The sequence below is a fragment of the Scyliorhinus torazame genome, chromosome 4, assembly GCF_047496885.1.
Source record: "Scyliorhinus torazame isolate Kashiwa2021f chromosome 4, sScyTor2.1, whole genome shotgun sequence".
Taxonomy (NCBI): Eukaryota; Metazoa; Chordata; class Chondrichthyes; order Carcharhiniformes; family Scyliorhinidae; genus Scyliorhinus; species Scyliorhinus torazame.
Genome location: NC_092710.1, coordinates 149,537,947 through 149,552,494, shown reverse-complemented (window position 1 = coordinate 149,552,494; position 14,548 = coordinate 149,537,947). Strand labels below are relative to the sequence as shown.

General features: G+C 46.4%; 1 protein-coding gene across 2 annotated transcripts in view; it reads left to right on the top strand.

Moving 5' to 3' along the window:
• LOC140411655 (uncharacterized) overlaps positions 1-14,548 on the top strand; it is a 126,256-nt gene that overhangs the window by 38,446 nt on the left and 73,262 nt on the right. For both annotated transcript variants that reach the window (XM_072500687.1, XM_072500686.1), the window contains one exon: positions 4,502-4,678. In XM_072500687.1, the coding sequence (XP_072356788.1) occupies positions 4,502-4,678 (177 nt within the window). The remainder of the gene's footprint in view (positions 1-4,501; positions 4,679-14,548) is intronic.

The following is a 14,548-nucleotide window of genomic DNA, read 5'->3' as shown; positions in this document are numbered from 1 at the left end:
CCTGATGTCCCCAAGGATCTATGCTTGGTCCCTTTCTTGTTTCTCATGCTGTTCCTTGGTGGCATTATCCACAAACACAGCATCAATTTTCAACATCCGGCTCGACCTCGCCAGCATCTCTCTTGACTCTTTACTCTTACTAAATTATCAGACTGCCTTTCTGACATCCAGCACTGGGCGAGCAGAAACTTTCTCCAGTGAAACACTGGAAAGATCAAAGCCATTGTTCACTCCTCGCTACAAACTCACACCCTAGCTGCAGATTCCAACCGTCTCCCTGGCAACGTCCTGAGGCTGAACCAGACTATCCACAAGTTTGGTGTCATCACTAAGACTGCCCATTTATAACTCTTAACATCGCCGGACTCCGCTCATGCCCCGTCTGCTGTTGAAAATCATTCATGCATTTGTAACCTCAAGACTTAATTGTTCCAGAGCACTCCTGGAAAGCATTCCATATTGTACACACCATAAACTTGTGGTTATTCAAAACTCCAAGGCCACACAGCTTTCCATCAATCCATCAGTCCATCAATCTATTCACTAGCAGATCGAGGAGGTTGCGGTTTTGCCACTGAATTAGTAATCCAGAGACCTCAGGTGATACTCTGGGGACCCGGGTTTGAAACCACCATGGCAGACGTTAGAATTTGAATTCAATTTTTCAAAAACAGCAATTTTTGAACGCCCATGAAACCATTACCGATTGTCATAAAAACCCATCTGGTTCATTCATGGGAAAGAAACCTGTTGTCCTTACCTGGTCTGGCCTACATGTGACCCCCTAAATCATAGCAATGTCATTGACTCTTAAATGGCAAGCCACTCAGTTGTGTCCAACCGCTACAAAATGTATAAAAAGAAATTCCACCAGAAACGACAACAGAAACCCAGCCCTGTGGACCCTGCAAAGTCCTCCTGACTTACATCTGGGGGCTTGTACCAAAATTAGGAGAGCTATCTCACACACTAGTCAAACTGACAGAATCATACCTTACAGACAATGTCCCAGACATCACCATCACCGTTTCTAGGTATATCTGCAAGACAGAACCAAAAGAGGTGGCGACACTGTGGTATACAGTTGGGAGGGGGCTTCCCTGGAAGTCCTCAACATCGACTCTAGACCCCATTGAAATCTCATCACATCATGTTAAACATGGGCAAGGAAGACACATACCGCCGCACACAACTGATGAATCAGTACTCCTCCATAATGAACACCATTTGGAGGAGGCACTGAGAGTGTCAAAGGTGCAGAGTGTACTCTGGGTGGGGGACTTTTCAATATCTATTATCAAGGGACACTGGTAACACCACCACAGACTTAGCTTCTTGATTGGTTCTGCGGTGAGGGAACAAGAGAGAAGAACATACTTTGCCTTATCCTCCCCAACCTGTCTGCTGCAGGTCCATGACAATATTGGTAGAAGTGACCACCTTTGTGGAGACAAAGTCCCATCTTCACACTGATGTTACCCTCCATCGTGTTGTGTGGCACTACCACTGTGTTAAATGGCATAGACTTCGAACAGACCTAACAACTCAAGACTGGGCATCCGTGAGGCGCTGTGGGCCATCAGCAGCAGCAGAATTGTATTCAACCACAATCTGTAACCTCATGGCTCGGCATATCCCCCACTCTACCATTACCACTGAGCCAGGAGATTAATGAAGAGTGCAGAAGGGCATGCCAGGAGCAACAGCAGGCATACCTAAAAATGAGGTGCCAATCTGGTGAAGCTAAAACACAAGACTACTTCCATGCCAAACAGCATAAGCAGCAAGTGATAGACAGAGCTAAAAAATCCCACAACCAACAGGTCAGATTTAAGCTGTGTAGTCCAACCACATCTAGTCATGAATATTGGTGGACAATTAGACAACTCACTGGAGGAGAAGGCTACACAAATATCCTCATCCTGAATGATGGAGGTGCCTAGCACATCAGCAAAATAGAAGCTGTAGCATTTGCAACAATTTTCAGCCTGATGTGTCGAGTGGATGTTCCATCTTGCATCCAAAGATCTCCAACATCGCAGATAGCAGTCTTCAGCTAATTTGATTTAATTTACGTGTTATCAAGAAACAGGCTGAAGGTACTGGATACTACAAAGGCTATGGGCCCTGACAATATTCCGGCAATAGTACTGAACTTGCTGCATCCTTAGCCAAGCTGTTCTGGTACAGCTACAACACTGGCATCTACTCGGCAATGTGGGAAATTACCCAAGTGTGTCCTGTACAGAAAAGGACAAATCAGTCTACTCTTAATCATCAGTAAAGTGATGGGAGGGGTCATCAACAGACACTTGCTTTGCAATAACCTGCTCACTGCTCAATTGGGCTCTGCCAGGGTCACTTAGCTCCTGACCCCATTACAGCCTCGGTTCAAACATGGAGAAAAGAGCTGAACTCCAGCAGTGAGGTGAGACTGGCTTCCCTTGATATAAAGGCAGCACTTGACCGAGTGTGGCATCATGGAACCCTAGCAAAATATTCGTGCCACACAAGTGCCAGTGTTACAGACGCCTGGTCATTTCACAACAGTGGCTAAGAGATTGAACTGGGGCCATAACTCTTCTAAGTTTCAAGATTGTGCAGAAAGATTGATTCATTCCAGGAGTATTAATATAACAAATAGGGCTTGGTTATTTTATAAAACAAACTTTACTAAAAAAAAAGAAAGGAAAACAATATTTAAACTTTTAAACTTCAACTCCAACACCAACAGATTACATGTAGTTTCTTATCCTTAATGCACTAATTCCCATTAAATACCACTTTAAATAAACATGTAGCTCTCGTTCCACTTACACAAGAACCCTTTTCCAATGACTACCTCGGTGGCAACTTTCATGACCTCTCTCGGTTGATTTCCAAAGTCTTCTGTTTGTGTAATTGTTCAGAACAACATTCTTTCTTTCTCTCTCACTAAGCTCTGCATAGCCCCGCAAACAAAGGTTCTCACTGGGGTTTCTATGCTTGAACCCATCATCGTTATCTTGGCTGCTTGATTTCCCACTCCCGTTTATACTAAAGAACAGAGCCATGCTATTGATATGCAACTAACCTCCCATTGACAGATGAAGAGGCCATCAGGTTCTGTAATGGGCTAATAGCTGATCAGACAGGAGCGTCCCGAAGAACAATGGATCTGGGGCATCCTGTGTATTACCACTACGAATTTAAGTTTGAATGGGACAATATAACTCGGCCAGGTATGGGCGCATCCCTCTGAGTTGGCAGGTTCTTTTCTTCCCCTCAGTCTGTTTAACCCCTAAATTGCCTACTACATTGGAGTCTCATTTCCACACCCAATTTCCCAATATCTCCCTCGCGTAACACCAGGCAATGACCATCTCCAACAAGAGAGAATCTTACCATCGCCCCTTGACATTCAACAGCATTACCATCACTGAATCCCCTACGAACAACATCCTGGGAGTTACCATTGACCAGAAACTCAACTGGACTAGCCATATAAATACTGTGGCTACAAGAGCAGAGGCTAGGAATCCTGCAGCGAGTAACTCACCTCCTGACTCCCCAAAGCCTGTCCACCATCTACAAGGCACAAGTCAGGAGTGTAATGGAATATGCTCCACTTGCCTGGATGTGTGCAGCTCCAACAATGCTCAAGAAGCTTGGCACCTGCTTGACTGCCACCCCATCCACAAATATTCACTCCCTCCACCACTAGCACCAGTAGCAGCATTGTGTACCATCTACAAAATGCACAGCAGGATCTCACCAAGGTTCATTAGATAGTACCTTCTAAACTCACAACACATTTCGGGAAATGCTGGATCAGTGTAAATGTTACCGCCCCCACGGTGGTCACGGAGTGTGGACCAGCAGGTTCTCCTCACCCTCTGCTGAGTACAAACTTCCCCAACAACAGGGCGGGGCTTCTCCTTAACAAGGAGAGCCTGTGCAGCTTAAAAAACCCCGGCCTAAGTGAAGGTCGGGGAGGGGAGAAACCTTGAGGGAGTGGAGTAATCTACTTTACGTCTGTTAATAAACCCTGGGTGGGATTCACCGCTGGCAGGAATCTCCATTACACCGGCAGTGCAGCCACGCCTGGGGGTTCCCCGGCAGAGTGGGGCGGCCACAATGGAAAATCCCATTGCCAGGTGGCAGAACGGAGAATCCCGCTGCTAACGAGGGCGTTGCCGAGGGACACCCGGCAGGCAGACTGGAGAATCCCACCTCCAGTCTTTGCATTCTACCATCATTTCCTGGTGGTCACTCTGCGGATTCTACAGTAGACAATCTCACTGTGACGGCCTTTTCAGGGAGTAAAGTTAACAGTTGCATTGGTGCAGATTTTGACATCCTTCAACTCATCAGCACAGACTGTTGAATCAGTTTGTTAGAAAGGTGAACTTTATTCTGATTGCAAGGCATTATTGTCCATGGGTGGCATTATTTCCAATGTCTGTTCACGAGTCATTTATTATTAAAGTGAACATAATTTCTGCCCCATTTCTCCTTTCAGGAAAACAGTAAACCTTACCATAAACCTGCTGCTAGTTTACATATCCAGCCATTGCTCGCACTCGGAGCTCAGTTTCAAGATCTGTCAATTCCAGTGACCCATCCAGTTCAGCCTAGGGTTCAGGGTAAAGAACGTGAACCACAGAAACAGATGCTAATAGAGGAAATGCCTGTGCAGGTAAGGTGGAGTAAACTCTGTATATGTAGCTAGTGTTGGGATGAGGGTCAGGGTCATGTACATGGGCTTTGATTTGTGGGAGTGATGGCAGTCCAGGACAGGATAAAACATCCTGGTTGTTTCAAAGACTTCAGTGTTAAAACCACTTGCATTTTGAAATGAAAATCGCTTATTGTCACAAGTAGACTTCAAATGAAGTTACTGTGAAAAGCCCCTAGTCGCCACATTCCGGCGCCTGTTCGGGAAGGCTGTTACGGGAACCTCCAGTCTGTATACCTCCAGTTCATTCCCTTCCCACAGAAAGGCTGTCCTGGTTTTAGACATATATTGGGTGATAACAGCGTCAAAATTACATAACACACTTGTGTTGTTCTCTGCTTTGCTTTACCTGGATGGCTTGGATGCATAGTGTTGACCAAAGAACAATGAGCTTTGTTAATGAACACGCCTAATTTATTAACACTACTAAATAAGATTTGTATGTATTCCCAAAGTATAAGGTTACTAAATTAAACTATGCTATCTCCAACCACTGAACTCTCAAATACACAACCGATCTATGTTCTGCCTAACCATTTTCTACCCAGCATCCCAGAAGTCACATGATATATATATATTTGACTGTTCTGTGGTTCCCTCTAGTGGTAAGAAGCATTTTCATTAACTGGTTAACTCTTTACATCCCAGTCAATATACATATCATGACAACACCTAGCGGCCAACTTGTCGCTGGAGTTTCTTCCATTCCAATTTTCATAGGACCTCAATTTAGGCATCCAGAGCCTCTGCCAGAATGGCTGGAGGTCTCATTTATATCGACAGATTGGAGCAGGACCTCGGTGCCATTTTAATGCTTGTCTGCATTGCTGCCACCCTCAACCCACCCGCAAACACTGGCCGCTACAAGTCTAGAGAACGAACCTTCGCTTCAGTTAGGGAAAGATGAAAGTCGGTCTGCTCTTTATTTTTACTGTTGGTCACTCTCATGTTTTGAACCTTAACAGCTTCCAATATGTCCCCTCCTTGTTGGCAGGATTGGAAACATTTCCCTGCTGCTGTAAACTGCTGCCTCATTTCACTCCCCGGCACTTTCACTCGTCCCCTCTGAGGTGCTGCACTCTGCTGATTTCTGATCAGCTGCCCCATCAGATTCCCCACCCTCCCAATCATCGAGCTGCTGATGAACACGGTGATTAGTGCTGGCAGCTCAGCTATTCAGTGTAAATGAGGCATGACCACAAACATTGACTGGGTGAAGCAGATGGACCCGCCCACAGCCCGCCCAATAGACAGTGTGTGAAATTTGTCTTCATTTCATAGAACATAGAAAATACAGCACAGAACAGGCCCTTCGGCCCACGATGTTGTGCCGAACCTTTGTCCTAGATTAATCATAGATTATCATTGAATTTACAGTGCAGAAGGAGGCCATTCGGCCCTTTGAGTCTGCACCAGCTCTTGGAAAGAGCACCCTACCCAAACTCAACACCTCCACCCAACACCAAGGGCAATTTGGACATTAAGGGCAATTTATCATTGGCCAATTCACCTAACCCGCACATCTTTGGACTGTGGGAGGAAACCGGAGCACCCGGAGGAAACCCACGCAGACTCGGGGAGGACGTGCAGACTCTGCACAGACAATGACCCAAGCCGGAATCGAACCTGGGACCATGGATCTGTGAAGCAATTGTGCTATCCACAATGCTACCGTGCTGCCCTTAAGAACAAATAAATCTACACTATATCATTTTCCCGTAATCCATGTACCTATCCAACAGCTGCTTGAAGGTCCCTAATGTTTCCGACTCAACTACTTCCACAGGCAGTGCATTCCATGCCCCCACTACTCTCTGGGTAAAGAAACTACCTCTGATATCCCTCCTATATCTTCCACCTTTCACCTTAAATTTATGTCCCCTTGTAATGGTGTGTTCCACCTGGGGAAAAAGTCTCTGACTGTCTACTCTATCTATTCCCCTGATCATCTTATAAACCTCTATCAAGTCGCCCCTCATCCTTCTCCGCTCTAATGAGGAAAGGCCTAGCACCCTCAACCTTTCCTCGTAAGACCTACTCTCCATTCCAGGCAACATCCTGGTAAATCTTCTTTGCACCTTTTCCAGAGCTTCCACATCCTTCCTAAAATGAGGCGACCAGAACTGTACACAGTACTCCAAATGTGGCCTTACCAAAGTTTTGTACATCTGCATCATCACCTCACGGCTCTTAAATTCAATCCCTCTGTTAATGAACGCGAGAACACCATAGGCCTTCTTCACAGCTCTATCCACTTGAGTGGCAACTTTCAAAGATGTATGAACATAGACCCCAAGGTCTCTCTGCTCCTCCACAATGCCAAGAACTCTACCGTTAACCCTGTATTCCGCATTCATATTTGTCCTTCCAAAATGGACAATATGGACAACCTCACACTTTTCAGGGTTAAACTCCATCTGCCACTTCTCAGCCCAGCTCTGCATCCTATCTATGTCTCTTTGCAGCCGACAACAGCCCTCCTTACTATCCACAACTCCACCAATCTTCGTATCGTCTGCAAATTTACTGACCCACCCTTCAACTCCCTCATCCAAGTCATTAATGAAAATCACAAACAGCAGAGGACCCAGAACTGATCCCTGCGGTTCACCACTGGTAACTGGGATCCAGGCTGAATATTTGCCATCCACCACCACTCTCTGACTTCTATCGGTTAGCCAGTTCGTTATCCAACTGGCCAAATTTCCCACTATCCCATGCCTCCTTACTTTGTGCAGAAGCCTACCATGGGGAACTTTATCAAATGCCTTACTAAAATCCATGTACACTCCATCCACTGCTTTACCTTCATCCACATGCTTGGTCACCTCCTCAAAGAATTCAATAAGATTTGTAAGGCAAGACCTACCCCTCACAAATCCGTGCTGACTATCCCAAATCAAGCAGTGTCTTTCCAGATGCTCAGAAATCCTATCCTTCAGTACCCTTTCCATTACTTTGCCTACCACCGAAGTAAGACTAACTGGCCTGTAATTCCCAGGGTTATCCCTAGTTCCTTTTTGAACAGGGGCACGACATTCGCCACTCTCCAATCCACTGGTACCACCCCTGTTGACAGTGAGGACGAAAAGATAATTGCCAACGGCTCTGCAATTTCATCTCTTGCTTCCCATAGAATCCTTGGATATATCCCGTCAGGTCCGGGGGACTTGTCTATCCTCAAGTTTTTCAAAATGCCCAACACATCTTCCTTCCTAACAAGTATTTCCTCGAGCTTACCAATCTGTTTCACACTGTCCTCTCCAACAATATCGCCCCTCTCATTTGTAAATACAGAAGAAAAGTACTCATTCAAGACCTCTCCTATCTCTTCAGACTCAATACACAATCTCCCGCTACTGTCCTTGATCGGACCTACCCTCGCTCTAGTCATTCTCATATTTCTCACGTATGTGTAAAAGGCCTTGGGGTTTTCCTTGATCTTACCCGCCAAAGATTGTTCATGCCCTCTCTTAGCTCTCCTAATCCCTTTCTTCAGTTCCCTCCTGGCTATCTTGTATCCCTCCAAAGCCCTGTCTGAACCTTGTTTCCTCAGCCTTACATAAGTCACCTTTTTCCTCTTAACAAGACATTCAACCTCTCTTGTCAACCATGGTTCCCTCACTCGACCATCTCTTCCCTGCCTGACAGGGACATACATATCAAGGACACGTAGCACCTGTTCCTTGAACAAGTTCCACATTTCACTTGTGTCCTTCCCTGCCAGCCTATGTTCCCAACTTATGCACTTCAATTCTTGTCTGACAACATCGTATTTACCCTTCCCCCAATTGTAAACCTTGCCCTGTTGCACGTACCTATCCCTCTCCATTACTAAAGTGAAAGTCACAGAATTGTGGTCACTATCTCCAAAATGCTCCCCCACTAACAAATCTATCACTTGCCCTGGTTCATTACCCAGTACTAAATCCAATATTGCCCCTCCTCTGGTTGGACAATCTACATATTGTGTTAGAAAAGCTTCCTGGACACACTGCACAAACACCACCCCATCCAAACTATTTGATCTAAAGAGTTTCCACTCAATATTTGGGAAGTTAAAGTCGCCCATGACTACTACCCTATGACTTCTGCACCTTTCCAAAATCTGTTTCCCAATCTGTTCCTCCACATCTCTGCTACTATTGGGGGGCCTATAAAAAACTCCTAACAAGGTGACTGCTCCTTTCCTATTTCTGACTTCAACCCATACTACCTCAATAGGGTGATACTCCTCGAACTGCCTTTCTGCAGCTGTTATACTATCTCTAATTAATAATGCCACCCCCCCCCCACCTCTTTTACCACCCTCCCTAATCTTATTGAAACATCTATAACCAGGGACCTCCAACAACCATTTCTGCCCCTCTTCTATCCAAGTTTCCGTGATGGCCACCACATCGTAGTCCCAAGTACCGATCCATGCCTTAAGTTCATCCACCTTATTCCTGATGCTTCTTGCGTTGAAGTATACACACTTCAACCCATCTCCGTGCCTGCAAATACTCTCCTTTGTCAGTGTTCCCTTCCCCACTGCCTCATTACATGCTTTGGCGTCCTGAATATCGGCTACCTTAGTTGCTGGACTACAAATCCGGTTCCCATTCCCCTGCCAAATTAGTTTAAACCCTCCCGAAGAGTACTAGCAAACCTCCCTCCCAGGATATTGGTGCCCCTCTGGTTCAGATGCAACCCGTCCTGCTTGTACAGGTCCCACCTTCCCCAGAATGCGCTCCAATTATCCAAATACCTGAAGCCCTCCCTCCTACACCATTCCTGCAGCCACGTGTTCAACTGCACTCTCTCTCTATTCCTAGCCTCGCTATCACGTGGCACCGGCAACAAACCAGAGATGACAACTCTGTCTGTCCTGGCTTTCAACTTCCAGCCTAACTCCCTAAACTTGTTTATTACCTCCACACCCCTTTTCCTACCTATGTCGTTGGTACCAATGTGCACCACGACTTCTGGCTGCTCCCCCTCCCCCTTAAGGATCCTGAAGACACGATCCGAGACATCCCTGGCCCTGGCACCCGGGAGGCAACATACCTTCCGGGAGTCTCGCTCGCGACCACAGAATCTCCTATCTATTCCCCTAACCATTGAATCTCCTACAGCTATTGCTTTTCTATTCTCCCCCCTTCCCTTCTGAGCCCCAGAGCCAGAATCAGTGCCAGAGACCTGGCCGCTAGGGCCTTCCCCCAGTAGGTCATCCCCCCCAACAGCATCCAAAACGGTATACTTGTTTTGAAGGGGAACGGCCACGAGGGATCCCTGCACTGTCTGCCTGTTTGTTTTTTTCCCCCTGACTGTAACCCAGCTATTCTTGTCCTGTACCTTGGGTGTGGTTACCTCCCTGTAACTCTTCTCAATCACCCCCTCTGCCTCCCGGATGATCCGAAGTTCATCCAGCTTCAGCTCCAGTTCCCTCACACGGTCTTTGAGGAGCTGAAGTTGGGTGCACTTCCCGCAGATATAGTCAGTGGGGACACCGGTGGTATCCCTCACCACCCACATCCTACAGGAGGAGCATGTAACTGGCCTAGCCTCCATCCCCTCTTACCTTACAGAATATAGCTGCTGTGTGGACTAACTAGATCTCCGCCCTCCGACTCTGCTCCCAGTCAGCTACACTTCCTGTAAACTCCTGGCTCTCTTCGCACTCTTTGCGGAAATGTCGGAAACAAAATGAAAGGAGCACCTTACTCCCTCCTCACCTAACTCTCTCGGTCACCAAACTCTCACTATCGCACTCAAAAAGCACCAAATTCAGCACTCTCTCGGTCACCAAACTCTCACTATCGCACTCAAAAAGCACCAAATTCAGCACTCAGTGCAAACAAAGAATTACCATTTTAGTTCTGAACTTTGTGTTTGAATCCAGCCGAGACTGATAGACTAAGAAGATTTTTACTCTGCCTCCTACCTGCCTTGAGTTTTCCTTGTGTTCATTTGTGTGCACATTTTGGTTGCCTCTCTGGGCCGGACCCATCACTTCTTTGTCCACTTTTCTCTCTCTTTGTTTAACCCTGCTTCTCTTTCCCCCTCCTGGACCCTTCCCTTTTTTTGTAATGCCACCTTTCATTTCTCCCCTTTCAGATACTTTGCCCACTCAATTCCCTCCTTCAAACCAGTAGTACTCTGACCATTCTGCCTTTTGCCAATTTTGTCTCCTTAGATAAGTGCGTATTTCCACCTTGCCTCCCTTGATGTACTCTGAAGGGCTCCGAATGGCGTTTGGTTTAGACACATTATGAGCAACAACCCCAATTACACAATCTCACTATCTCATTGACATTCACACCCAGCGCATCCAATAGGGAGTTAATCTGATAAATCTCTTTCCCGTCCAAATCACCCATCCCACTACTGACCCTGCGAATTATACCAGTGCTTCAGACAAAGCTCTTGTCATCCATGAATGGAACAAAGAAAGCCGCCATAGTTCCCGAAGGCCATAGGCTACATTCCTCTTTCTGAGAGAGAGCTGACTAGTGGCGATTTAACCTGAGGATCACCACACCTCATGCTCAGGTCAAGGTTGAGAAGGCAGGACCTTCGTGGGTAACCTCAGCTGGTACAGGAATTGAACCTGTGCTGTTGGTGTCGCTCCGCGTCTCAAACCAGCTGTCCAGCCAACTGAGCGAAACAATCTCTATCAGCATCATGAATATATTATGGACGAATGCAAGGACACCATAGCCTCAACAAAATCCTGGCTGAGGGGTGATAACACCTTCCCTGTACCTGAAAGAGATCCCATTCTGGACGCTAGGGAACAGTCCAGACTGCATGGTTACACCTTCCACCACTTGCCTTTATCTTCTGGGGAAAAATCTCTCCCTAACAGCACAGTGGATGTCTTACACCTTAGGGACTGCAGCAGTTTGAGAAGGCAACTCACCACTACCTTCTGAAGGGCAACTAGGGATGGGCAATAAATGCCTAACCAGTGATGCCCACATCCCGTAAATGAATTTTATAAAGCATTGCGGTGGTGGTGTGGTTCTTCTAACCAATCTCACCTTGACTCTTACTCCTCTGGCACTGTTCCCTCTTCTGAGCATTTCACTTAGTCCCACCTTTTTAACCTCTCATTTAAAATCCTTATTTTTCTGATGCCCCACGCATCATAACATTTTCCCACCATGATAGCTTCTCTGTGTTATTCTGTGAGGATCAACACCGATTAATTTCTTATCCTTGCTGATTTCAACCCCCATCTCAACTTACCATGCTTTCCTGAGTTCACTGCCTCTCGTAATCTCCACTCCATCCAAGCTCTCCAACTCTGTTCCCCGCCACACCCTTCACTTTGCCATCTCAGTGTGACCTCACTACCTCAATCATATCAATTACAGAAGGGTATCTTCGATCAATTCCTTGTATCAGTCTCCACAACATCCCTCTTCCACGTCCCAATGCCACCTCCTTTGCATCACTGGAAAAGACTAATGCCCAATTCACTTGCAACTGCAAGTTTTCAAAATTCAATTGTCAGCCTTTGGCCGTTGATTCATCACAACATTTCTGCAGTTAACGAATGGCTCAAATGCACCTTTTACACCTGTATGCAATAAATCCATTACTCTCTCTCACTCTGGACATTCCACACAGTACAACTATCATCTCAGCCTCTTTATGTCCAAGGGATTCAGACGTAAATAGATATGGCCAACAACTGGTTTAGCCATTCAGTATTTCTCATCTGGCTGGACCATATAAAGTATGATCAGCTCCTCCTTTCATCTGCTAAAACTGCTCACGATTCCAGGATCATTGCCAAGTGCAAAGATAACCCTCAGCTGCTGTTCTCCACTGCAAAGTATCTTCTTGAACCCCTCTATCCTGTATCTCCCACCCTCATCACCAACAATAAGCGTGAGGAATTAATGCATTGCTTTGTCACCATTGTTGAGAAGTCTGGTCGGATGCTTCTGCTGCTCTCTTCCTTTTCCTAGCTCGCCAATCCAAAATTTCTTGAACGTTCTACCTTTCTTAGCTCTGAGCTCGCATCTTTCCCTCCTATATCCCCCTCATGCCCTCTCCAAGCTGAGAGCACAGATCAGGAGGTAATTCCATTTACCAATTTCATTTTCCAATTAAATTTATGCATGGTGATTCCAGAGGGAATCCCACTATTGGGCCGCCATTTTGAGTGGGCGGCCCGATAACGTGGTCCCGTGGCTGGCCACGCCCCTCGCATCACAAATTAGCCCTTTGCCCCAGATTTTCTGAATCCTCCCCTTCCCCAAATACGGAGGAGCCCCAACCCGTTCCCCCAAGACCCTAAATAGGGAGACCACCATAAAGACCCTCTAAATAGGGAGTCACCCCACAGACCCCCAGAAAAGAGACCCTTGTCAGGAAGTCCCCCAGAAAAGCGAAACCTATCCGGAAGTCCCCTAGAAAAGAGATCCCTTTCTGGACGCTAGGGAACAGTCCAGACAGAGGCAGTGAAAAAAATTACTGTTGTAACGCTCACCTGGGCAATACACCTGCTGGCTCAGACAGAGGAAGCACCTTGTGTCTATTCCTGGAAAGAGAAACCAGTGACCTGTATTTGAACCCCTCAGAACCTTGAGCTGCAAACCATTCATTAATTTCCCATACTGGGCTGTGATTGGCAGATTCAACACAAACACCGCTGTCAACCTTGCTTCATTCATCTTCTTTCATGGTTGTGTAACTCTAACCACAATGTTTACAAACATCAACCACTTCAAAAAGACTTAAGTACATTCCAATCAACCCCTCCTCCTTCTGACCCTTCACGCTTGTGTGATTTTGAAGTGCTTAGCTGGAAATTGACAACACTTAACTTTCTTTGAAGTGGTCCCTTTTCTTTATGGCTTCTTGATAGGACTCTCTTTTCTGGGGGCCTCCTGACAGGGGTGTCATTTCTGGGGGATCTGTGGGGGATCTACCTATTTAGGGGGTCTCTGTGGAGGGTCTCTTTATCTAGGGGGTTTGGTGGGGTGAGCATGTGGGGAGGAGGTGACCCACGGATGGACTTTAGGGGCAACTCCCCATGGTCCACAGTGAGGTCCACCACGTCAGGGCCACCCTGGGAAAAACTTGTAGTGATTATCGCCCAAGTGATCGCCGGCCCAGAGGGCTGGAGATTCTTCACAATGCCCGATTTTACGCCGCATCGGGAACCCGCTACCGGTGGCGGGCAGAGTAGAATTTCGCCCAATGTCTTTAATAGAACCATCTATCACTCATTATAGACCAAAAAGTCATCTATGATGCTAATGTGGAGACATTGTTCAAAGCAGTGTATCAGGACCAGGTGACTAGGAATATACTGTAGCCATCCATTGAGGCAATATGTGTGAATCTACGTACATTTTTCATCTCCCCTCTGAGCCTCTCACAACTCTTAAAAGTTCAGCCCCGATTCGAGCAATTATTGAGTGGTTAAGCTTCATCGATTTCCTGAATGAAAGTCTGATCTTCACATTCTGAGTAGTTGTTGGGTCTCCATGTCAGAGTGTCAGCCATAGTTTGGTATTTACCTCGCACAAACTCTGTATTACAGTGAACCTCAATCTGAATTCCTGGATTTAGGGTGGCACCTTTGGTGATTTCCCAGATGTTCAACATGATTTGTGATCAGTTTTGATCTTGAACTGTAGATCCAAGACGTAATCAGAAATGTTTTCACATGCCCAAGTCAAGTCTTTCTCAGTGACAGCAAGCACTGTTCAGTCTCAGTGAAGGAACTTGAGGCATGATTGGCAGGTCTGGATCTGGAATAACAAGCTCTCAGTCCTGTTGCTGATGCATCTGCCGCTACAATAGTTAGGAGTTCAGCATCATCGTGAG